Genomic DNA, 26,243 nt, shown 5'->3' on the forward strand with positions numbered 1-26,243 from the left:
AACAGAGTGAGTATTTTCATAACTGAAGACAGATGTAGGTTTAATCCACACTTGTCACACTTTTCAGAGACTGCAAATTCAGAAGTTTTGACTTTTCAAATACTAACAAACTGCCATATGAGTCAGACCATGAATACTAAAGAAGACTTTAAATGAAACATTATATTAATTAAACATAAATATACCCATATTCCTGGGCTTTTGTTCTTGTATCTCTCAGACATCATGAATAAATCCACTAAACATCTAAACTATCCAAATGACTCAGCAGCAGATTAATCTTCTTATTCTGTAGTTGGAATAAAACAAACAAATGGCAGCTGAGCTTAGATGCTGTAAATGACACATGGGACAGAAACCTAGCCTTTTTGTTGCCTGACTTGACTTCCAGTCTATATGTGCTGCATGTAATTCTCACCTTCTCAAGGTGAATAAAAGAAACATGCTGATGTTTATCTGGTATAATATATTGTTTACCATGGACACCATCTCAGTTTAGTGTGTTAGTGTACTAACTTTTAATAATTAGCACTGTAAACATACCACAGCTGAGACTCATGGGAATTGTAGTGGTTTTACATACTAAGTCATAAGCCATAAACATTTTGTACAACTTAAAGGTCCCCTATTATACTGTTTTTCATCAATATATTATAGGTCCCAGATATATAGAAAACATGTCTCTGAAGTGTTTGGCTCGAAATACCAAACAGATCATGCATTGTAGCATCCCATAATCCCCTCTGTTTCAGCCCTGTTTCTAAAGTGCTGATTCTCTGTCTGTTATAAAGTAATGGAAATAAGGAGCCACTCCCCACGCCGCTCTGAGAGATATTTGGTTAAATAGAACACAATGGTGCTCTAGGAGGAGATTCAGGTGATAAGGCAGGCGGGTGTCACCTTGGTTGGTGATTGGCTAATGGTTACACAAGCCAAAACATCGTTATGACATCATAAAGTGACCAAAATCTTATCAGCTCATTTTCAGACAGGTTTTTATATAAATGGATCAGGACAAAAAGAGGGGACACATGTTTATGTATAAAATACATGAAAAAGTGGATTTTGCATAATAGGTTACCTTTAACGCTATGATGGTGCTATGGAAGGAAAGTGTTGGACATAAATGTATCTCCAAATTTCATGACAACCGAATACAAATTGAAACATTTCACTCAAAACCATACCTTTTTGTATCTCATAATGGCAGTAGAAGAAAATTAGGGTGTATCTAAAAAAAATCTAAACCATCCTCTGGGTAGCATGAATGTTCGTACAAAATCCTGTCTGTCCCAGAATCAACTGTAATGAAGGCAAAATACTCTTTAGTTCTTCTATTTTTAAGGAGTCAGTAAGACACTATTGTTTATGCAGCATGGTACAAATAAAAGGAGCTCTACTAAACATGGTTCTGTGGGGAAAGCCAAGCGCCAACTCTTGTCAGACTACTTATGATTCCCAGGAAAGATTCAGTGCGGCGAGTGTTTACATGTGCGGCTGTCTACTGACTCACACCTCTCTGTCTAATACCCCATACCTCCAACACCTACACCCCACTCCAAAAAAGCAACAAGTCACAGGAATGCTGAGCACCTTTGCTCCAATAATGAAAAACAATCAATCAATGCAAATAGAACAGCAACATACAGAGAGGAAAGATGTATTGTGGCGTAATCATTTGAAGCAGCTACATTTGAGAGCACTGAACAACCACAATATAGCTGGTCATTAAGACATTGTTAAAAGCATACTTCAAACCTTGCTTAGCAACTTGCTGCAATGCTTTCTATCAAAGTCTGTTTGGACAAGTGCACATATACAGATAGTTCACAGCAGTGCTACTGGAGCCTGTAACAGTTCAGACTATTCCTCCTCAATTACTCACAGAGAGCGGTTTACTTTTATGCTCCTCTACTCTGCCTCCATCCATATATGGATTTCAGATGCTGCGAGTATGAGTCTTACTCCTCTTTAAGGACAATTCCTTAGGACGAGGAGAGGAGGGATGAGAAGAGAGGAGACGAAAGGAGAGGAGAGGGGACAGGTTGAGAAAAAAAGATAGAGAGGATAATAAAAGGACAGAAAAGGAAAGGAGAGGACAGGAGAGCCCAGGTGGAAATGGAGACAAAGGATACCAGGGAGTAGATGAAATTAAATAACACCAAACAAAACAAGAGGAAAGGAGACAGGCGGAATGAAAAGGAGAAGAATAACAGGGTATTTTCTGACAAGGCGGACCAGAGTGTCCAGTCTCTCTGGTTTGGATAGCAGCCGCTTGGCTACACCCAAATTAGGGTACTTTTCAATGGACACAGGGTCTTAGGAGTAAACAATACCACTCTTTTTTACTGCAAGGGGGGGTCTCAAGTTTCAAATCAAACACATATTCAAATCTGGGGTAGCAGAGACAAACACAAACACCCATAAGTTATTGTTAGATCTGATTATTTCTCTTTAATGCAACACGATTTCATGTGCAACCTGTCAGGTGGGTGTTAAACCAGTAGGACAGCTGTTCATCAAGGTTCCTCTGTGTCAAAGTGAGGAAGTAGGTGTAGCAGTGTAGGTGAGGAGCAGGATCTGTGAGAATCCTTCTGCTGGACACACTCCTTCTCTCAGCAGCAGCAGCAGCAGCAAGTTGAATCCTTGGTCTTTATTTAGACCTGGACATTTAGGCCTGGAGACATGAACTCCTGACCTACTTTTTAATGAACACAGATCGTATGTCAGGTGAAACTTTGTAGCTTCATAAAAACACAACAATCTCCACCAATTATCTTCAACATCATGCTGCACCACCTGATCTCACCTCCAGTGTCTATCATGCATGTGGAGCTGAGCTTCGAAGCACCCTCCAAACACGGATCAGGTTTACAACCGTGTCCTGTTGTAGCCTCCTAACACCTCTTGGAATCACAGTCTTTTCCCATCAAGTTACCCCAACAATTTCCTTGTTGGGGCCACTGGCATGCATGACGTAATTTGGGAAGCGCTTTCACTTGCAGTGTGTGTGTGTTTAACGTGTATGCGTGCGTGTTTGTGCGTGCAGGGAAAGCGTCAGTGCGCACCAACCCGCTTGGCAGCTGTATTCCTTGACTGTGATTGGGCGAAGTGCGGTGATTCCTTCTGTCACGATTTGGGTCGCTCCCACAGGAGGACACCGACCGTCTGAGTCCAGCCTTATTCGAGGTGCTCACCAGAGGAGACGGTGCACCCTGGGAGGAGAGACGCTGGACTGAGAACTCGGGATTTGTCCTCCTGTCGGTGTCGGTGAGGAGAGGAGAGGGAAGGAGAGGAGAGGAGAGAGGGGGATCTTCAGTGCTGGAACCACCAGCCGCCTTTCTTCTTTCGGGGCTGCGGTAAAAGTCGTTCACGATGCCGGTGTTTCACACCAAGACCATTGAGAGTATCCTGGAGCCGGTGGCCCAGCAGATCTCCCACCTGGTCATCATGCACGAGGAGGGGGAAGTGGACGGTAAAGCCATCCCGGATCTGACAGTGCCGGTGGCCGCGGTGCAGGCGGCGGTCAGCAACCTTGTACGGGTGAGTCCCGAGCTGGAACCAGGGCGTCAATTCACTGAAAGCTTTAGTCCAAAAAGTGTCTGCATCCAGTGGCATTTATAATCCAAAATTCAAAATCTACATGTGTGGAGTGGACACCAACTGTGACTTAGGCTTTTATTTAATCAATTATAAATGAGCCCTATAGGTCATCAAACTACCTTGCACTGCACATGGATCAGTGCGTTTATATGGCTTTCACAGATTTATTGCAATCCCATCTTGATCTTTGCTCGCCATCAAAGTGATATAAAACTACCACACACACAGCCAGCTGACGCTCGTGCGTGTTTCACGAGCTCCTGCAGTAGTTTTTGTGTGCATGTCTGACAGAGACACGCACAATAATGTCAAACTCTGTCCATATTGGTAATCAGATGAGCTCAATGAAGTTGGTGGGGCGGAAGGGACGAGTTCTGATTCAATTAACAGGATGCTGTTTCTCTCTCTCTCTCTTTCTCTCTCTCTCTCTCTCTCTCTCTCTCTCTCTCTCTTACACACACACACACACACACACACACACACACACACACACACACACACACACACACACACACACACACACACACACACACACACACACACACAGATACACATACACATACACACACACACACACACACACACACACACACACACACACATACACACACACAGTGTAATCAGAAGAGAGGGAAATGTCATTTGTGCCATGGACTCCATTAAACCGAGTTAGATTATAGCAGAATTTGCAGTTATAGAACAATACAGTTAAGAACCTCAGCCCATTGTTAAACTCATAAATAATATATATTCTCTGGGGTCATTTATCAGACTCCCATCCCCCTTTCATATTAACTCCTTCACTCCTGGTTCTCTCCCAACCCAACCTTGACCCCTCTGCTTTACCCATTTCACCTCCTCTGTCTGGTTTATTTTCGGTCTCCTTGAATCTAATATGTCATTTTTTTTAAAAAGAGTCAAGCTTAGGTCAGAGGATGTCTCTTCGGCATGCACTGACTGGAAAAATCAATACAGGCCACATCATTAATGCAGATCCGGGTCATTGTTATTGATGCAGGGGCAACCAGGCCTCAATCACTTAGAATAAATCGGCCACATACAGAAGGAAACACTCTCCCGTTTACGCCTCAATTATCAGGAAAATAAGCTGGTTTCATGTCATTCTGATTTTAAATGTACCTTACGTAGGAGACCATAGTTGATGGGGCAGACTTATCAGGAAAACTGTTAATGCAGGTTGTGTGTCAGACTAAAGATTTGTATACACTCCTTTTTTGAAGCGTTATACTTCTGTGTTGAGCATCAGGACGGATGTATCTTACTCTCACCTAAATGTAAGTGTTTATTGTTCTGAATCACCTAAATACTACGTCCCAAGTTGTGGACCAACGTAGTTATTACAAGTTGAGACTGGGTTGGTGTGGCCCCTCTCGTACTGCCCCCCTCTGTTGGCTACTTTTTGGGGAAAATGTTTGAAATCGTATTAACAGGGGAAACATGATTTCTTGTTGGGAAAGGACTAAACCACTCGCTGACTTGTTAACAAATATGTAGTTTTAGCTGTTGTGTATATAATATTCAGCCAGTGAAAGTGTACTTTAGAGGGTTTTTGCAGTGAAAAAACATTTTGATTATGCAAATTCATATTGGGCAGGTCACATTTATCACGGCAATAAAGTACATTTCACATTGTTTGCTTTGTTAAATTGTTAAATTGTTAAATTGTACAGGGAATAAGGCCTCTTTTATTGTATAGCTGTCTGGACAAAGTTTAGAATGCTTCTGCTTCCCTTTGCAAGGACACTCAAGATCAAGTTGATAAATATCTCATTAGCTAATAATGAAAAGGGCTATTGGGTTTGGTTTAGAAAATCTCCCTTTTACCGATACCATCCGGTCCTTGACATCCATTTGCTGCCGGGCACACCTCTCCATCTCTCTCTTTCCATCTCCTTTCCATTCAGCTGATTCTTTTGGACAGTGAGCAGAAGGAGGCTAAAAGCACCCTAAGGCACTTCGGCGGGTTTCATATGATGAAGATGCAAGGCTACAGGGAGAGAAAAGGGTTGAGGACACAGTGACACTCAATGGTGTCAGACAGAGGAGAATATTGAGGGATACCAGATAAAGGAAAAGTAAAATGCTTTAAAGTAAAAAATGCTGATAACTCTCCTCAGATTTCTTATTTTTCTTGCAAATACAGTTGCCATTAACACTCTAAATAAGAGCACAGCTAAACGCCTACATACAGAGGAGATCATAAGTAGTTGTGAAGTCCACTGATAAAGTAGTGAGAGTTACAAAGTGGGTGACAAGAAAGTGTTGAAAGGGTGCTTGAAAGGTGCTTGAGATCAGAGCTTGTAAAATCAGCACCGGTTGGTTGCTGGGTAGATCAACTTAATCGGATGTAAAAGGCACCTAAAGCTCAAATACACACAAATGAGCACATGCTTTATTTTAGAAAGATGATTCATTCCTACACTTGCGCAGTTTGGGCTTAGATATAACACTGTATACAGCAGCAACAGCATCACAAGAGTCCCAATGCACACACTGATACAATTACATCGTTAACCACGGCCATGGGTGGGCTAGCTATGGGGGGTACTTCAAATCTAGGTCACGGAGACACTTAGACACACACATAAGATGGTGTCAGTCTCAATCTGTCAGAAGTTGTGGTGGGTTTCGACACTACTTGAACTTCAGATCTGAACGATGCGGCTGGTGTGTTTGGTTTAAAGCGTAAACTTGCCGAAGTTGTGCTAATGACAGAGCGCTGCCTCAGTGTTTGGGAACTATCTGCTCCTGAAGGAGTCAACATAGATCCTGAGTATGTCTGGGGGAGGGGGAGTAAGGAATAAATAGATTTACCGTTGAGTGAAGTAACCACACACTGGAGAGAGAAAGAAAGGCAGAGATGCGAGGAGGAAGATTGTTGACTGAAACTGTTGCGGTGTGATGCAGAATGAGGAAAGAAGAGGACGAGAGCAAGACGAGGAAAACAAGACATTTTAGTCAGACACCGGCACCCTGTGAGGGAGGAAAAGTGTCTCCGGCGTCTTCAGACCAGACTCTGCCTAGCACCATAGCCCCCCCCCCCTCGATACACACACATACTGTATACAGACACACACACACACCACACACACTAACTGTCCTCGTCTTGCTCTGCCATGTAAATATGAACCATCTCTTGTTGCTCATTGGCAGACCGGCGATGGCTCTTCAGTTTCTGGCCATCAGCTTCTCAGTCCATCTTAAATCTACTTCTGGCTTTTAGCAGAATGGTATCCATTTTAATGTTGTTATCAAGTTCTGAAATGTTTAGTTATGAAAACGTTTTTTCTTTTTTTGACAGAATGTTCCCTGTGTTTTACGGCCCGGGTTGGTGAAGACAAACAAAAAGCTAAAAAGAGTGATGTATTCACTCCCTTTTTGAAAGAAGCAAAAGCGGAGAACTGAGTATATCTGGATATTTATTACCGCAATTAATCCAGTTATTGCAAATGTCAATGTTATTAGGCTAACAATGTCTTATACTGTATTATGTCCATATTTTACTTTTTTTCGATTCCTTAACACTGCAAGGCCGTCATTTTGTCTTCTCCCAAAAGTCATTACAAAACGTTATAATCTAATACTTCACAGTCAACATTTGAAATCATTAATTATTTAGAAAATTCATAAAAGCTTTACTTGATTTTATTTATTTGGGGTGTGTTCCTTGATTACTATTGTGTTAACTTGTGTCTTTTATCGGACTGGACTCTTATTCCATATAAAATACAATTCCAATTATAATTGATTAGAAAGAGAGTATGAAAGCTGAATCTTCATTAGAGCTGATGCCTGAGGGTCTCTGATGGGCTAACCGATTGTGTCAGCTTTGATTGACAGCTGTCTGCTGAGGCATTCACAGCTTTCATGATGTACACACTCACACATACATCACAATAACAGTCTGTACAGCAAAACACTTAACTTCTCATTAAATATGTATTATTGATTCAGGCTTTGCTGTTTACAGGAAACTCACACAGCACTTTGTGCCGTCACCTGGTGACTGCGTGTGCCGGAGGGTTTCAGCAGATCTTCTTATAGAGCTGCATTCCTCTCTGTTTAGAGTCGGGAGCTCACAGCGTTTGTTATACAAGGAAATTCACCCGGCTGCAATCACTGTAATCTTATTTTGTTTGTGAACATTCATTCTGACATCATTGCCAGACATAAAGGATCCCACAGACATAAATCTAAATTTATTTGTAAATATTGTGAGGGTGAAAAGACTAGAATGCAATCGTATAATTTTAATTTATATTGGTTAAAAGGAAATGATTAAAGCACTGTCATTGCTGTTGTTTGTATCTTCACTTTAGTTTGATATAGAAATATAGATTACAGTAAAGGTTTTCTGGTGTTTAGTTTAAGTTCCTGCTTAAAAATCTGAGTTTGGTCCTTTTAAAGTAAGAGTTTTCTGTGTTGCCTACATTAGTTACACAAAGATGAAAAGATGCAGTGTTGTGAAGGTGAATCTGTGTTGTCTCAGTCTCTGGAGCCAGAAAGTCTATTAACTGGCTTTCATCGACGCAGCAGCAATGGGCCGATGTCATCATCTCACTGTAATTGCATCTCAAGTGTGTGTGCGGGCGTATACTTGTGAGTGTGTAGGTTGTATTTTGTGTTTGAGAGCCTGTGTTTTAGAGACATTTGGTTTTTCGGACAGACAACCGCATCACCATGTGAACATCTGCAGATGAAAAGAGTAATGTGTGTGGGGGTGTATGAATGTATGGATGGATGTATGGATGGATGGATGAATGGATGGATGGATGGATGGATGGATGGATGGATGGATGGATGGATGGATGGATGGATGGATGGATGGATGGATGGATGGATGGATGGATGGATGGATGCATTGTGCCATTTCTATGACAAAACAGGCAAACAATAAATATAATATGGAGGAAAAATACACATGCCTTACTTTTACATTAACATGAGAAGTTGGTCTTTTTTTGTCAGCGACACTGAAATGTTTAACTGCAACAAAAAAAACGGACTCAAAGCATTGTTTTACTTACAAAGTACTGTCGGAGTGTACAACTAAATCCACAGAAAAAAAGTAGTCGAGAAACCCAATGTGTTGCAATAAATTTGAGGGCATGAAAATGTCAACATTTTAGTTCGAAACTTTCTCAGGAAGAAAACACTGTTCGGCATTGACCGAAAGGCAAAATTCAAGGAAAAATCAATGCTCACAGCGAGGACGCTCAAGTTCAATTACTTCAGTTTAAAAGAGAGAGCTTATTTACATCTACCAGGTCTCAGATATCATTTGTGCCTGATTTATTGTGGAAGTTATTACCCTCCTCGCAAACATCTTTGGTATTGTTTATGTGGTACTGATGACCATACAGACTTCCAGTCGAGCTGTATAAAAAGTATTTCCCCTGATGCGCCCTCACGCAGAATAACAGAACCCGGAGTCAACCTGAGCCCGGCCTGCCTCACCTCGAACCTTGAGAGAAATGACATGCACACATGGTTGAAATACGTGTGAATTGATACACACTCGTTCACCCCATGGACTATTAATAGCACTCACTTAAATAGTATTTCCTCTCTCTCTCTGCAGCTAATGATAATAAAATAAACGGTCCATCTGTGTGTGTGTTGCAGGTGGGGAAGGAGACGGTTCAAACCACCGAGGACCAGGTGATGAAGAGAGACATGCCTCCTGCGTTCATCAAGTAAGTGTGTCTCTAAAGCACTGTGCCAGAAAACAACTTGTTTCTTGATATGCCTCCCCCTCACTCACAGTCACAGAAATACCCAGTGACCAAATCATAGACAATGATCCACTTTATCTCAGTAGACAGAGAAGTTGTTAAAAAGAGGATTCCAGACGATTTAATGTCAGGAAACGTGGCTGTGTTCCCAACTGCAACAAAGAGCCACTTCTAAAGCCGAGGCCGGACTCCCTGCATCCCGGCCGCTGAGAGGCTGTTTGTTGTTTTCCAGCTTGCATCCAAAGAGCTGAGATGAACTCAGTGTGCCAGCAGAGAGCTTCTACTCAGCAATACTCTGACCCAGACATCTGGCTTGCAGTATGTGTTGCAGTTTTGTGTATGTTCATGTTTTTTCTGTTTGTTTGATATCTTTAATTTGTAGGCCTACGTTCCGTTTTTCCTTTTCTATTGTTGCTCAGTTTTCATGTATGAAAAATAAAAAAGCTTCCAGACCTCCAGCAGGTCCACACACTGCTCTCTCAGGCCCATTCGCACATACACAGGGACACTACACCATACATTTCACTCACGGGGCTTAGAAAGGGGCGTGTGGGAATGTGAACAAGACTAAATATAGATGAACCAGCAGCCATCGATACCCTGACCAATGGGGGTCAGAAAGAGGAGGGCTTTGTGCAAGTGCTCTTAAAATCCATCCTCAGGTTAAGATAATCATTGATCTCTAAGGAATAGCTTATCAAATAAGAAATGAAAGCCCGAAATGTTAAGCATTTTACTATTGTTGATGAGCATCAGCAGATATAAATACAAATATGTTAGATTATTGGAAACACACTACACCCTGAATCCCATATTGGATTGCAGGACATCAACCCTTTGTCATTGCTATTTACATCGCTGACACAATATTTAAAATGCATTAATAAATAGAAAAATCTCTTGTCTGTGCACCTTGTTAACCATCTCTTGTTACAAGGAGGGCAGCTTCTGAGGAGTGGCAGATGGTTTTCTTTGCTAGACATGAGATCTGATCTTTTTGATTTACAAGGCGATACATTCCTACGTTTGGTAAGTGTCTTAAGCCGGCCTGTGTATTTTCAGGGTGGAGAACTCGAGCTCTAAGCTGGTCCAGGCGGCTCAGATGCTAAAGGCCGATCCCTACTCTGTGCCCGCTCGAGATTACCTGATCGATGGATCCAGAGGGATCCTGTCCGGGACGTCAGACCTGCTCCTTACCTTTGATGAAGCAGAGGTGTGTGTGTGTGTGTGTGTGTGTGTGTGTGTGTGTGTGTGTGTGTGTGTGTGTGTGTGTGTGTGTGTGTGTGTGTGGTGTGTGTGTGTGTGTGTGTGTGTGTGTGTGTGTGTGTGTGTGTGTGTGTGTGTGTGTGTGTGTGTGTGTGTGTACTCATGCGTGCGACCTGGAATCACTCTTACTTTCAGGGAAATAAAGCTTTATATAGCTGCACAGAGGAAGGAGGAATTCAGCTCAGAGCAAGACAGTAATGGAGTCTAAAATGCAGCAAGATCTCTGAGATCAAATTACTTTCCTCTGTCATAACTCAGGATGTGTGTGTCTGGTTCTGTGTGTGTGAGTATATGGATATGTACCAGCCTGTATGGTGTGTATTTGTGTGTGTGTCTGTGTGTTTTAAGTGGAATCACATTGGGCACGTGATTATCGCCATGGCTCATCACTAGCCTCATTTTTAAAAGAGCAACTTCACACAGTCACAAGACATACATCACAAGACTGAACACACACACACAACATACAAAGAGACCACACAAAGAACAGGAAAACTAAGATTCATGCACACACAGAATTTTGTCCTTAATATTATAAAGAAGTTTGTATCTTATCATCAATATCAAGCCCTGTTTACACCTGAATACATGATCTGCTTTTGATTATGCGTGTTGTTTTGTGTCTTAGGTGCGTAAGATCATTCGGGTGTGTAAAGGGATCCTAGAGTATCTGACAGTAGCTGAGGTGGTGGAGACCATGGAGGACCTCATCACTTACACCAAGAACCTGGGGCCAGGTCAGCAGGAGCTTTATTTATTTTCTTTTTTTAATAAAGAACTGCCTTCAAGCTGCTACTCAGATGGACTACTATAAAAATGTGGTATCACTAAAACTGAGAATCACAGAGCAACTATCCAAAAATGTGTTTGCGGATAAACATTGTAGGCATTTTTAATCAACAAAAGAATAATCAAGATTATTACTGGACATTAAAAATGTAGTATAAGCAACGGTGAAAAATAGGTTGCGCTGTAAATCCCATTTAGTTTTCAGTCATGTATGAAAATCACGAGTATATTGGCATTTATAAAATGAAAACTGCTTAATGTTTGGAGTATTTTTCTATTGGTTTGTGATTGTTAGAAAGACAAATCAATACAGGACAAGACAGGACAGGAATTGGACCCAATTTTTGTCAATTCAAAGCACAATTAACATTTGTATTATTTTATTCTGTTGGTTAAAAATCATTCCCTCATGGTGAAAAACTAAATTAACTACTGGCCGCTCCTCTGACACTAAGATGCCGTAATTAAAGATCTTTTCATTGGCAGGAGATATAAACAGGCTATTTATCATCAGAGGTAAAAGGTAAATTGTGTTGTCAAAGCACTGTGGCATAATGAGCTGGAGGCAATCTGATGCCGAGGTTTTCCCACACTTGATTGATGCTGTCAATGTACGAGGTCAGTCGTTTGTGAAGTAACGATCTGTTTAGACGTGGTAGAGCTACTCAGGGGGTGAATAACCTGCGGGATGCCCTCAGAGTCTGATTGTTGGGATGTTGGTAAAACTGTGATGCTAACGCTAACAAACCCAAGGTCACAACCTCTTGCTGCTTTCTACCTTCTTGTTGGTTTGATTTAAGTAACCTCTGATATTCACCGGACAATAAATCCACATTTAATTTTTCCACAGGGATGACCAAAATGTCAAAGATGATTGAGGAGAGGCAGCAGGAGCTGACGCACCAAGAACACAGACAGATGCTCGTCAACTCCATGGGCACTATCAAAGAGCTGCTGCCGGTTCTAATATCAGGTGTGTGTGTGTGTGTGTGTGTGTGTGTGTGTGTGTGTGTGTGTGTGTGTGTGTGTGTGTGTGTGTGTGTGTGTGTGTGTGTGTGTGTGTGTGTGTGTGGTGTGTGTGTGTGTGTGTGTGTGTGTGTGTGTGTGTGTGTGTGTGTGTGTGCAAACGACAGCAAGGTTCACTGAGCATGAAACTGTTGTTATAGCAACGCTGATAATTACAGTCTTTAGTTGCTGGGGACAGACTACATCGCCCACTAGCTGCTTTGTATACTGCACCAGCAGAGGAGAGAAACACTCTTACAAATGTTTATTCAAAAACTCCCTTATTCTGTGGCTGTAAGGTCAGAAGGTTTGGACATGTAGCTTTGTCTTGCAGGATCACAAACCACTCTATAACTTTAAGATAAGAGATAAAGATAAGATATACTTTAATTGATCCCAAATTGTGAAATGTTTTTGTTGAAGCAGACAAAGGGTCAAATGTAAAATGTTCATATTAAAACGTGAAACTGCCTTATTCAGTGGTTTAAATATAACTGCAGATAATTTGGCATTTTAAACCTCTTTAACGACAAAGGATTAATTCAGCTGTAAAGTATTTAAATTATTATAAACAATGTTACATTTTCTGATGGTAGTTTTCTTTTTGTATAATATTTTTGACATTTCTGGTGTCATATGTAATGACAAATACATAAATGTTTCTGTCTTCAGCTATTAAGATTTTTGTATCAACTAAGACCAGTCGCGGTGCCGGTGTTGAAGAGGCAGAGATGAACCGGAGATTTACCTTTGAAAAGATGAGCGCTGAAATCCACGAGATCATAAGAGTCTTACAGCTCACTACATGGGATGAAGACGCCTGGGCCAATAAGGTACAACCTGGTTTGCACAAACTCAGATGTTCTTAATTGTATAGCCCTAACCCCAAAAACATACTAAAAATCTTCCGAAACCTGAATCAGAAAATCACTTTTGCTTTTGAGTGCCTGTTTGCACACACATAGCCACACACTCTATCCACACATCCCTCTGTTCTGCAGAGTACACAAATATTCACTCTTTACTTTCTGTCTCCACTTTTTCTTTTGGCTCGTTAGTATAACTCTTGGTTTTTCTTTTTCTTTTCTTTCTTTACCTTTCTCCTCCATTCTTTTCCTCCCTGTAGAAGGTAAGCCTGTTTCTCTCCACCTCTGCAGTTTCCAGCATGCATGTGTGTCTGTGAGAAAGTGGAGGAAGTATTTCCTTATGCTTAAATATGTATCTGTCATGCTTGGATTGAACAATAAGTGTGTCATGTGTTTTAATCCACTGACCGTTATATTGTCCCTTTGTGCATCTGTTTGTCTTTAATTGTCCATTTGAGTCAAATGGCTTGAAACAGATGACAATTATAAGCAAATGTGTTTTTTAAGAAGAACTGCTTTAGAAATGAAACCTGTTTTTAGTCATGGTGTTTTCCTTCTTGTGCTGCTAATGTTTGTGTAACTGTGTGGTAGAGCTGTCAGTAGTACATAAGATGCAGATTAAGTCTCTCTGAAATGTTTATTTTTGGCAAAAGAGTTAGACATTGTGCCACAAGATCATTTACTGATAGAGTTGAGATGTGTTTCCCTAGTCTAACCTGTAACCCTGCATGTTTATCTGCACACAGCTTTCAGACAATGATCTGTCTGTTTGTGTGCTTGTGTGTGTGTTTGCTGTTGACATACCCTGTGTATGAGTTGTGATTAGCACTTACTGTCAGTGTGTGCGGTAACAGCAGGCTCACTAGGACTCTTCCTCCACTCAGGTCATGAATTATAGAATAAGCTGCTTGGTGTCCAGACACATCCATAATAGATTAGGTGTATTGAACATTTCCACTTAAGCGGTTCCGTCCCCTCTGAGTTCGAAAACAGATTTTTTTCTCTTTACCTAATATGTTGTGGTTAGCTATGAGATGGTTATCCTCGCTTAAATATCTCCTTTGAATTGGTGTATTTAGCCAATCAAATGTCACGATGTATTAGGCCAATCAAATGACTGGAACCAATAGGCATGAGTGCAAATTATTGATCATAATTATTCAAGATAGATAGTTTATTTTGTACTGCTTTAAAGATAATTTGAGGTTTTTGGATTGCCCACAATTAAGTAGATACATTTGGCTGCAATGCTTAACACAGTAAACATTTGTTTGTGATTAATTATTATTTGTTTTTAGCACGATTATTGATACAAAATGTATAAATAAAAACGTCCAAAGTTATTCCTGGGAACTCTTTATTTACAGTATCCCGTAATGTGAAGCTGTGTCTTGGTATGTTTTGACAGAGCTACTTTCCTCTCTCCCCTCAGGATATGGAGGCTTTGAAGAGATATTTGGCTTTGATTGAGTCAAAGATGGCACAAGCTAAAGGCTGGCTCAAAGACCCCCATGGACAACCAGGTAGCGGGACCTTTTCTGCTCTTTGCTACAAAACGTAATATTTGTTATGTTTTTCCACAATGTGATCCATCCTGTGGTGTGTCGTTGTCCCCAGGAGACCCCGGTGAGGTCGCCCTGCGTGTGATTCTGGATGAAGCTGGCAAGGTGGGAGAGCTTTGTGCCGGAAAGGAGAGGAAAGATATACTGGCAACCAGTAAGGCTCTGGGACAAATGAGTGACCAGGTTGCAGATCTACGAGCCAGGTAGCGTGTCATTAAAAGGGACTGTCAATTAAACTGTTATATTTATTGCCTTGTCTTCATGTCATTTTGCAACTTGTGTGTTTTTCCTTTATGACAGAGGACAGGGCCCGACCCCGGGGTGTGTGCAGCGTGCAGGCCAGTGCTCGCAGGGCTTGGACTTGTTATTCGGCAAAGTGGACAATGCTGCTCGTAGACTGGAGGCTCTAATCAATGCCAAGCAGTCCATAGCCAGGAGGCTGGACGCTGCACAGGTCAGATTAAACAGCAACAGCACAGTAAAATCCATGCAAACCCTCCCTCCTCCCTGTATCCTATTAATACTTTTTCTGTCCCATTTGTTCTATTTGATTTAGGGCTGTCCCAATATCAGGTTTTCACTACACAAAATCTTCACTTAAATTGACCTTTACGTTTATTGTACGTTTCGTCTCTTTTGTTGACAAATGTATTACAAAGTAATGTGAGTGCATGAAGGTAGAGAAAAAGCCTGTAACCACAACTGTGCACAAAAAGAACAATCACGCTAATGGATAGTGAAATAGGCAACCATATTACCTGATAAATAACACATCTGCATCATATGTATATTATTATTTTGGTATCCATATTTCCTTTTTTTTTTTTCTCAAAATTCAATGTCAATATCATCAATACCTGTTAATCCTTAGTTTGTATGACATTTCTGTAAATAATTTAAGGTTGTACGCTAGTGTGAGTCAGCTAAAGGCTACATATACAATGTTAGGCAAACCTTTCCCAGCCATGAAGATACAGATTTATGTTTCAATGTCCATCAGATTAGAACTAAGCCATATATTTACCTTTTTAGGCCTGGCTGGCTGATCCTAACGGCGGTCCTGAGGGGGAGGAGAAAATCAGAGCGCTACTCGCAGAGGCCAAACGCATCGCCGATCTCTGTGAAGACCCCAAAGAGAGGGACGACATCCTGCGCTCCATCAGCGAGATCGCAGGCCTCACCGCCAGACTGGTGGAGCTACGCAGACAGTACGATTTCCTTCTTCTGACACATGCACGACCAATGATGTGTTGTGACTATGTAATCTTTAGACCCTGTTTTTCTAGGTTTAAACAGCAACGTCATGTCATCAATAGATGGCATATTCTACCTGCCTGGAAAATCTGTTGTTGCCTGTCGACCATAGGCATCAGTCCTACAATAAGGTTTCTGTTTGAATATGTTGCGGGACAGATGGGTCTTTGGTATTTTGGTGGAGTGTCAGTTACAGTATCCGGGTCAAAACAAGGAAAATACAACTCAATTTAAGGTTGTGCCACAGAATTTCCTATTCGAAATACAATTCAAATGCAGTCTGATGGCCAGGTCATTTGGTTTTTAACCGTTAATGGTACTTTAGTTCCATCTTAGCGGGATGAGTCACTATTACAAATGTATTTTCTGTACTCCAGATCCACTGCGTGTATTGACCATACAAGGAAAACTGAGATAAACATGACAAGCAAATTAAATGAGCCAGCTGTTACCGAGATCAACACAACAGCTATGGATCTTGACTCTCAAAGGAGATAGATGTGGCTCCACTAGTACGCTGACTGCACTAATAAACTGTAAAACTGGCCTTAGATCTGTCATTAATGAAACACTCACAATAAATTACTTGGAGCTGTTGTAGCAGAAATATAGACCTAGATCAGAATTTGTATGAACTTTTTATCATCATTTCTGGTTACACTAATAGAAAATGTATGTTGACAAAAGGTGGCATCAACCTTTGACAGTATTTTCCTTTAAGGCGGTGTAAAACAGGGGTATGGTACGACATTTGTCAGGTTTGAAGTCTGTATTTAAGGGGAGACACTACAGGTGAACAGCATAATAAATATTGCGGACCATGGGTGAATTTCTTTCTGCTTGTCATAAAAAATATTTATTAAAGCCAAACAGCGCAAACTGTTTTGGGCTGTAAAAAACAGTGTTATACCCTATAGTGTCTCCCCTATGTATTTCTGTACCACATGGCTTTTACAAATGTAGGTTTTCCCTTTAATCATCTCTATCTGTTACTCTCTCAGGGGTAAAGGGGACAGCCCAGAGGCCCGTGCATTGGCAAAGCAGATCGGAGCGGCGCTGCTGAACTTGCAGTCCAAAACCAACCGTGCTGTGGCCAACATGAGACCGGCCAAACCTGATGTCACCCTGGAGGGCAAGATGGAGCAGGCCCTCCGCTGGGTGAGCAACCCCGGAGTGGAAGACAGAGGAGTTGGTGAGTGGGGTTGGATGACGGCTCTAGGGAGGGCTGATTTAGTAGTTCAAAAATAAACGCTCCGACCTTCCATGCCTTTTGTCAGCCTGTGTGGATGATGGAAAGTGTGTCCCAGGAGCAGTTATGGGATCATGAAAGATGTGAGGTGTTTAAGGTCCATGAGGAAGACACACATTCTCACGTTTTCATCATTCAGCAGCCATTTTAAAACATTTCTAAATGTGGTACAGAAATGACTGTGTTGGTGATTGATGTCATTTCCTTAAATGCCCGCAGTGAGTCACCGAATGACTAACTTATTTAGTCATTTAGGAAGAATTGTGTCGCTTTTAACGTTTTGTTCGATGCCTGTTGCTGTATCCCTGTTTCTTCATTTGCTTGTTTCCTATTTCCTCCCATGCTTCCCTATGGGAGCAGAGTGTGAGATACTACAGTGGAACACAGGTACCCGCCCACTATATGCTTGCTTAGAGGATATTACCACAATAACACTATAGATATTAATCACATCACATTCCTAGAAACTATGACAACTTCTCTAAAACACAGAAGTCATTTCTCACCCCTTGTATTTTTAGAATTTATGAGACCATGTTACCAACATTTACAAAAACACTGTGCTTCCATTCAGAGATGGTTCATGTCTATATAAGGATGTGTAATTATTTGTATTAAAGACACTGGAGTGTATCCAGATGTGATGTGAGAATGACTTGTGTCCTGTGTCACTCCCCAGGTCAGGCAGCGATCAGAGGGATGGTAGGAGAAGGAAAGAGGCTGGCAGGAGGCTTGATAGGCCCGTACCGGCAGGATATGATTGGACGCTGCGACAGAACAGAAGGTCTAATGACAAATTTGGCAGACATGGCTGGCAGGGGCGAGGCTGAGGCTCCACATGCACGAGCTACTGCCGCACAACTGCAGGACAGCCTCAAGGTAGCTCAACGGTCCCACAAACACACACATTTACTACCACAGTGTATCAGTGGTCAAACCCACAGAGGTTATTTAGAAAATGAATGTACAATTGTAAAGTTACTAAATATACAAAATACGGGAATTGTGGGTTAAATGATGTACAAGACATATAGAATATTTACATTGATTGCTGCATCCATACAAACATGGAGTAGTGTATACACGATGATGCATGGATGTTCTGTGCTCAAAGTACTGGCTCAGAGCTCCACCTAGAGGACGGATTTAACACTTTGCGTCTACTAGGACCTGAGGCGGCACATGCAGGAGGTGATGACCAAGGAGGTATCGGACGTTTTCAGTGACACCACCACCCCTATCAAACTGCTGGCTGTGGCCGCAACCGCTCCCCCTGAGGCCCCTAACAGAGAGGAGGTCTGTAGCGTTAGAAAATCTGTGCTGTTAGGTGTGTAAAGAATACCAATCCAAAGAAAGAGGATGGTTAGAGAATTCTAAAGCAATATGAATGTTTGTTGTAGGTTTTTGAAGAGCGTGCAGGGAACTTTGAGGCCCATGCAGGCCGTCTGGGGGCGACCGCAGAGAAGGCTGCTGCCGTGGGATCAGCCAATAAGAGTACAGTAGAGGGGATACATGCTGCTGTGAAACATGCCAGGGATCTCACACCACAGGTGCTATTTTTGTTTTTTCTGTCACTGATATGCACAATTGCAAACACTGGGTAAACCAGGTTCAGTGTCTTTCCTACACTGTCTGACATGTTTGTTGATGTCCAGGTGACCACGGCTGCTGTGATCTTGTTGAAAAATCCTGGGAATAAAGCCGCATACGAGCACTTTGACACCATGAAGAATCAGTGGATTGACAATGTAGAGAAACTCACTGGTGAGGATTTTCTTAACATTTCTTGTGTTATTTAAATAATAAAAAGCGTAGATTCCAAAGTAAGTAAGTAAGTAAGTTTTTATAGCATTTTTCAAAGAACAGCATCTCAAATTTCTTCACAAAAAAATTAAAATAATAATACCTTAAAATAGTTAAACAAACGTATAAAACTTGGGTGTTTCCGTGCCCTCAGGTCTGGTTGACGAGGCCATCGACACCAAATCTCTGTTGGATGCTTCTGAGGAGGCTATAAAGAAAGACATCGACAAGTGCCGAGTTGCCATGGCGAATGTTCAGCCCCAAATGCTTGTTGCCGGGGCAACAAGCATAGCAAGACGAGCCAATCGGGTCCTGTTGGTGGCTAAGAGGGAAGTGGAAAACTCTGAGGATCCGCGGTTCAGAGATACGGTGAAAAACGCATCAGACATCCTCTCACACACCATCTCTCCCATGGTGATGGATGCTAAAGCCGTGGCTGGGAACATACAAGATAAAGGTACAGCCGTGCACTATGCAAACACATGTTCAAGATATTGTATTTCAGGCTTATTCACTCTACTACGCTGCACCTGTTCCTCCACAGCTCTGCAAAAGGCCTATTTGGACTCTTGTCTGAGGATCCTGGCTGCAGTCGGAAAAGTTAGAGAAGCCTTCCAACCTCAGGAGCCCGACTTCCCTCCTCCCCCACCTGACCTGGACCAGCTCCATGTAAGCACATTCAAACACACGCATTTCCTTTTATGCACAGTAAACCTTAAATTACACATAACTTTCCAACACAATATGAACTAACCCTTTAAAACAGTCTACTGTCGGTAATACACTGACTACGAAAAGTACTCGCATAACCCCTCTTCAAAAAAGGAGCTATCCCTTTAAACAGAGGGAGAAAGTCATTTTTCATCCTCTCTGGTAGTGACCTTGAACTGCCAGCTGCTCCAGTGGAGCTGCTCTGTGTCCTAGAGCAGGACACCCATTAGAGTGGGGAGCCCTCAGGTGTGAAAATGGGAGGGTGGGTGTTGCCTCACTAATATTTTCCTGGAAAATTACATAAATTATATAATATTTACTATAGTAGAGAAATACTTTCAATTTAAATGTTTAACAGGGTAATCAGGGGCTTTCATTTTGAAATAAGAAATGGTCTATATCTCATTATGGTTAGTGTGAAAATAATTTAAACATTTTAAGCAATCAGATGTATTGTAGAAACGATAATGTTAGGACAAACATTAAAGACAAGGAGCTTATAGCAACTGCATTTAAATGTGATAAGAGTTCAAACAGGCCCACAACGTTAACCAGATGTTATGTGTAAACCTTTCTTCTTCATTGGTACAACCACTGCATGTTGCAAATGTCACTTTTTCATTTGTTCCCAAACTACATCTAATCGACAACATACAGTGTGTGTGACTACCAAAAATAAACTATCCATTTTTTCCCAGGTGAGTGATGAGCAGGCGCCACCTAAGCCGCCCTTGCCAGAGGGCGAAGTGCCCCCCCCTCGGCCCCCGCCTCCGGAGGAGAAGGACGAGGAGTTCCCAGAGCAGAAGGTTGGGGAGGTGCTCAGCGAGCCCATGATGGTGGCCGCCCGGCAGCTGCACGACGAGGCCCGCAAGTGGTCCAGCAAGGTCAGTTCACATAAACATGGCTCAAAGTTAACACATCCACTCCATCAAACATGTCTAATTTCTTACATACAGTTCTGGGTAAAATACACCAGCTGGTTCATAATATCCCTGTGTCATGTTAGTAGCAATGACTGAAGTGGTTTCACTTTTTCCCTGTGTTGGCTATAATACACTTGGTGCCATTTCATATTCTGTAAATATCCTGAAATCAAGTTTTTCCTGGAATTTTGAGTTTTGATGCTGAAATGTGACCCGATTCCAACTTCAGAGGGATAACAGGAAACTCTCATCCGCTCATGCTTATAACAAACTTACACAAAGTATATAGGACAAACAGTAATTTGGAGGAAACAATCCAGCCAACAATCATAACAAGAACACTGTATTTGCAGTAGACTTTGTACTCTTTCTCCTATCACTGTTGGTGTATGTCCTGTATGTGTGTGTCGAGTGTTTTGCATGGAAGAACTGTGTATAGTAACAATGAATCTGTGAAAATAACTATTCATTATTCAGGAATAATGCCCTCTTGCTGTCTTTGTAAAGCTCATCACTCTTTTCCCCTTTATAGTTGACAGTTTTTCCATAATAATCTATGCATCAGAGGTGTCTTTGGAAACCGGGCACAAAGGATCTCTTACCTTTCGTGGCATTGGGTCACACTAAGCACATTCCCAGCACACTGCTAGCCTCATAAATACATTAGAAGGATGCAAAGCACTGGTTTGGGCTACAGTGAGATCTTGTTTTATGAAGCAAATGCTCAGTAAGGCATGTCATCCATCTGCTACCTGCCCACACCATCTACTCTTTCATATGTTTTGCCCCATCTTTGCTTGCGCGTGCAGTTTCACCCCACCTCTCCCCCCTCCTCCACAGTGCTTGTAATCGCCCCTCCTCCCTCCTGTAAATCCTGTCCTCTGTTCTTCCATTCAGTGCCTCCATACTGTACTAAATGCCTCCTTTTCCCATGCTTCATTCCCTCCTGCCATCCCTGGCTTTCTCCCTATTCTCCACGTTCCTCCTTTTCTTTTCCTCCTCGTCCCCCCTTTCTTTGTGTCCCTACCTTTCCTTCCCATGCCAATTGATCCTCCACCCACAACCAACCCACCCCCCTCCGCCCCACCCAGCCTGTGGAGGAGGAGGCAGTAGAGGAGAGAGAGGTTTATGATGAAGATGAGTTTACTGATGGTGAGGATGACTATGAGCCAGAACTGCTGATGATGCCCTCCAACCAGCCTGTCAATCAACCCATGCTGGCAGCTGCCCAGGCTCTCCACCAGATGGCGCGCAAGTGGTCCAGCAAGGTCTGCGCACGCACATGCACATGAGTGCACACACAACCAGACAGGGTCAGGCAGTGTTTGGAAATAGAGCGCTGCAAATATGATACACGGGAAGTTTGCATGATGCTGGTTTTCTCGTAAAAAAAAACAATTGGATTTTGTATCATTGCAGAAACTAAGCTCTGTGAGTTTTTTGATGTTTACATTTGTTCAGCATGTCAAATCAGCAAAATCTAAGAGTGGGGTATGATCGAAGTATTTTATTTTGTAGAACCAAAAAAGTTAAATCTCATAAGCTTGTGTTTAACCACAGACCATGTTTCAGGCTTCTAACAAAAAACATCTCAAAGAACCAATCGACTTTGTTATGACGGATCTGCACATGCAAAGAAAATGCTAACTAATTGTTGGGTTTTACGACTCACTCCGAGTCCTACAGCACTATATGGTTCCCAATATGTTTGCGCTGCTGGGATCCATACAGCTGTTTTACCACCAACACACACACATCTACGCATGCGTACAGAAAAGTGCACCACCACACATCCACGCCTTGCAGGATAAAGTAACACTGGAGAAGCTGATAAGTGTGCACATACTGAGCACTGAATCATGGAAATGCATCGCACTCAGTCAGACATGGTTTTCACACTGTTATGCTGACACTACGCTAAGGTTGCACTAAAGGTTGCGGATTGTTTGAATGGCAAGTTTGTTTTGTTGCACCACCTGGATACATTTGCCACTGGCTTCACAAGTCCATCTCTTATAATCATGGTCACTCAATGTCTTGCCAACCTGTGAAGCCAAGGATGACAGTTTCCCAAATAATTCTGGGTGATGTTTTGACATTAGACTGCCTGCTTGCCTGGTAGCCTATAAACACTTGCTTCTGCTTCTTAGTATCAGCGTGCGCACTAATGGCTACAACACTGTGAACATCACCTAATATGTACTCACCTCACAATGGCTGTGATGTGAGGACCTCAACACTGTTTCCCCTTCACTATGGATAAAAATGTGTCAATAACCTTCTTTCATTAAGGTTCAAATATACGTGGTAACTTGCGCTGACACTGCATGCAGCTTTCTTCTTGTAACTATTGTGGCTGTTTTGCATTTGTAGTTGAAATGAATTCCTACAAAGCACCAGGATTATTATTTTCTGTATCCTACATTATGATAATCACAAACATTTTGAAAAGTTCCCTTTGCATTCCCACCATTTAACCAAAGCCATGCTCCTCTCCTATATCTTTCTCACAGTTCTTACTGCTTCCTCCTCTACCCCCTACTCCTCTACCTCTCTTCAGGGTAACGACATCATCGGTGCAGCCAAGCGGATGGCTCTGCTAATGGCAGAAATGTCTCGGCTGGTGCGTGGTGGAAGTGGGAACAAACGAGCGCTGATTCAGTGTGCTAAGGACATCGCTAAGGCGTCTGATGAGGTGACGAGACTGGCTAAGGAAGTGGCCAAGCAGTGCACTGACAGACGCATCAGAACTAACCTGCTGCAGGTGAGGACACTCATACACATAGACGGATTGCAAGACAATGGGCACCTGGAAACCGACATACATGGCCCCACGTATCCCGAACAAGACACAGATTTTAAGGTCCTTTTTTTGTGATTATTTTGCATCTCTTTGTGGTAGGTATGTGTCTCTTATAGTGACATTTTGTAGGTGAATGTGGACAATTCAAGCCCCTCTGCCTTTGTGTGTAGGCCCATTAGTTATCTATCTATGCACAGACAGATATAAAAACGTTGTCGTATAGAGAATCATTTGCATGTTTTTCTCCTTTCAAAAGGTGTGTGAACGAATCCCTACCATCAGCACGCAGCTGAAGATCCTCTCTACTGTCAAAGCCACCATGCTGGGACGAACAAACATTAGTGAAGATGAGTCAGAGCAGGTAAACTCCATACATTTCACACAATATGGAGTGCCACTTCAATACCAGCACTCTCTCTGTCCCAAGAGTCTGTTTAATGCTAAAAGTAAAGCACTCATGATGCATGGGGCCAATTTCAGACCCATATGTATTATATTCCTGGATTATAAATGCATAGTAGAGGTAGAAAGTGGTAGAAAACACTTATATACATGTACCTGAGCACAGTACAGAAGGAATTGTACTTACTTTGCACCACTGCTGAATACTTCCTCTTGATATCCTTTCTTCATTTTGTCCGTTGTCATTTCACCACCGTCTGCTTCAATTCCAAATGTATTCTTGTCCAGGCCACAGACATGTTGGTGCATAACGCCCAGAATCTGATGCAGTCGGTGAAGGAGACGGTCAGAGAAGCAGAAGCAGCCTCCATCAAGATCCGCACAGATTCAGGATGCACCCTTCGCTGGGTGCGCAAGACCCCCTGGTACCAATAATCCAACCTGCTCACTGAAACTGTCAAACTTAGCTCTGATAGCACACCTCCGGTAAAGGTAGCAATACTCATCATGTGTAAACGTGCACTTATTCAAAGAGGAAACTGATGATAGGTACCATGCAGATTTATTAAATCGAGTTCAGCTTTGCTCTCCAGCTCTCTTTATCTGTAACTGTGGAATCACGTAGGCTTATCTGTGACAGTTTATAATATATATTTTTGGTATGTTGTGTTACAAGAGTAGGTATATATTTTTTGCATGGACATTTTTCTATTTTCTAAAGGCAAATTATGACATTAAGATACTGATCTACTAGAAGACATTTACTTTTAATTCAGTTCTTTCAGTGAGAATTTCTTATTGTCTATTGTACATAGTCATTATTTGTTTAATGGACACTCAGCTAGGAGCTTTATACACTGAGTTTGACTCTAAAGTGTGGAGTCTTGTGTTGGCCGCTGAGCTCTCCTCTCTTCATGTTTACGTTAATAACACTGTTGTTAACTCAAGAATAATTCAAAGGGGAAACATCATCACTGCTGTCCGGTGATTTTTATACTTGAAGAACTAAAAAGGTCTTCTGGATTAAAGTGTTAGGATTTATAGGCAAATTATAGTTTCGAAAAATGATTGTATATTTAAAAAAATGAATGGTTGTCAATAACTAATGTTGATTGCAGGAAGGTTTGTACTCAGTTGATAAGAGGTTTTCACATGATATTTGCTGCATGAATGTCAGTAAGGGGAAGGAAGAGGTGAGTTGAGATGTTTTTAATGTGTGTTTGAGTTCTTTGTTTAACCTTTATTCAACTTTAACAGTGAATAATGCCAAAGGATTTGTTTTACATGACTGTAAGCTTCATATAATCTATTACAATTCAGGTTCTTGCAAATATCAAAACAGAACTTTTTCTTCTGAGGTACTTTTTGAGGTCTGTTATTTTTTCTTAGCAAAAGAAAAAGAGTATTTTTTTTTTTTTTAATAAATTGTGGTGCTTTGTTTCTTTACTCTCTCTGTAACAGTTGAACTGTTTGGGTAGTTTATTCAAAATTCAAATATCAAAACAAGTCATTTTAAAAGCCATCAACCTCCTGCATTTAGATTTCCACTCTCCATGTGTGAGCTCAGTAGTCCCATCCTAAATGCTCTGAAGCATAATCTTCACACAGACTTAACCCCGGTGGTTTAAGTGCAAAAAACGTTATATTTGATTATCAGGCTGATGCCAGTGTTTTTTATTTGTTGTAGGTTTTTGTCTGGAATAATTACACAGCAGACTATTGATTTATGATTGGTAACTCAATATTAAACGCAATCTGATTAATAAATACAAAATTTCATTTGCAATAGTAATTCATCAAGTTGTATTGCACTTTTACAATGGCTGGGTAAATTCAATTATTACATGGAGAATCTGTATGCGTGTGTATGAGTGAAGCCTCTTCACTTTATCAGTATTAGTAAGCCGTCCCCGTGATGGTTAGTCAGGGCTCTACATGTTAACCACATGTTCCTCTTTATTTGGTCCTACTGAGCATGTAGCAGTCACTGATTCACAACAGGGTGAACTTCTGTGTGTACTTGATGTCTTTACACCCTGAATGTACTCTGATAGCTTCTCGCCCTGCCAACACATCTGCTGTGCCTTGGAAGAATAAAAGACTAATAATGATGAATGGAGTCTGCCTCTAAATTCCCCTTCTGTAAGTCACTGATACCAGAATATAAAATGAGTTGTGAGTGTTGTGCGGTAGAAAGATTTGAGAAGCCGTTCAGTTCAGGTATGGAAGCCCATAAAGGACTTTGTTCAAA

General features: G+C 41.7%; 1 protein-coding gene across 11 annotated transcripts; it reads left to right on the forward strand.

Annotated features, from left to right (window-relative positions):
- The first annotated feature begins 2,674 nt into the window (after positions 1-2,674).
- Positions 2,675-26,107, forward strand: LOC117536769 (vinculin-like). 11 transcript variants are annotated; one of them, XM_034201779.1, is made up of 25 exons: positions 2,675-3,543; positions 9,250-9,320; positions 10,422-10,572; positions 11,254-11,362; positions 12,265-12,387; positions 13,092-13,252; positions 13,546-13,548; positions 14,718-14,808; positions 14,903-15,050; positions 15,148-15,301; positions 15,880-16,055; positions 16,164-16,232; positions 17,103-17,293; positions 17,711-17,737; positions 18,030-18,229; positions 18,518-18,646; positions 18,751-18,900; positions 19,006-19,114; positions 19,308-19,610; positions 19,698-19,822; positions 20,563-20,748; positions 21,879-22,055; positions 23,348-23,551; positions 23,847-23,951; positions 24,281-26,107. In XM_034201779.1, exons 1-25 carry the CDS (start codon positions 3,376-3,378, stop codon positions 24,425-24,427), a joined length of 3,477 nt encoding a protein of 1,158 aa, XP_034057670.1. In that variant the 5' UTR covers positions 2,675-3,375; the 3' UTR covers positions 24,428-26,107. The 11 variants fall into 11 exon arrangements, with proteins under 11 accessions (XP_034057670.1, XP_034057671.1, XP_034057667.1 ...); XM_034201776.1 differs by having other exon boundaries at positions 2,678-3,543; positions 16,134-16,232; XM_034201780.1 differs by lacking the exon at positions 16,164-16,232 and having other exon boundaries at positions 2,677-3,543.
- The last annotated feature ends 136 nt before the right edge of the window (positions 26,108-26,243 follow it).

This window comes from Gymnodraco acuticeps, unplaced genomic scaffold (assembly GCF_902827175.1).
Source record: "Gymnodraco acuticeps unplaced genomic scaffold, fGymAcu1.1, whole genome shotgun sequence".
Taxonomy (NCBI): Eukaryota; Metazoa; Chordata; class Actinopteri; order Perciformes; family Bathydraconidae; genus Gymnodraco; species Gymnodraco acuticeps.

Bases quoted from the DNA above. Each gene is read 5' to 3' on its own strand.
- LOC117536769 (XM_034201776.1), top strand. From the start codon at position 3,376: ATGCCGGTGTTTCACACCAAGACCATTGAGAGTATCCTGGAGCCGGTG. The intron at 19,611-19,697 runs GTACAGCCGTGC...GTTCCTCCACAG, and splicing joins TGGGAACATACAAGATAAAG to CTCTGCAAAAGGCCTATTTG. The intron at 23,952-24,280 runs GTAAACTCCATA...ATTCTTGTCCAG, and splicing joins GTGAAGATGAGTCAGAGCAG to GCCACAGACATGTTGGTGCA.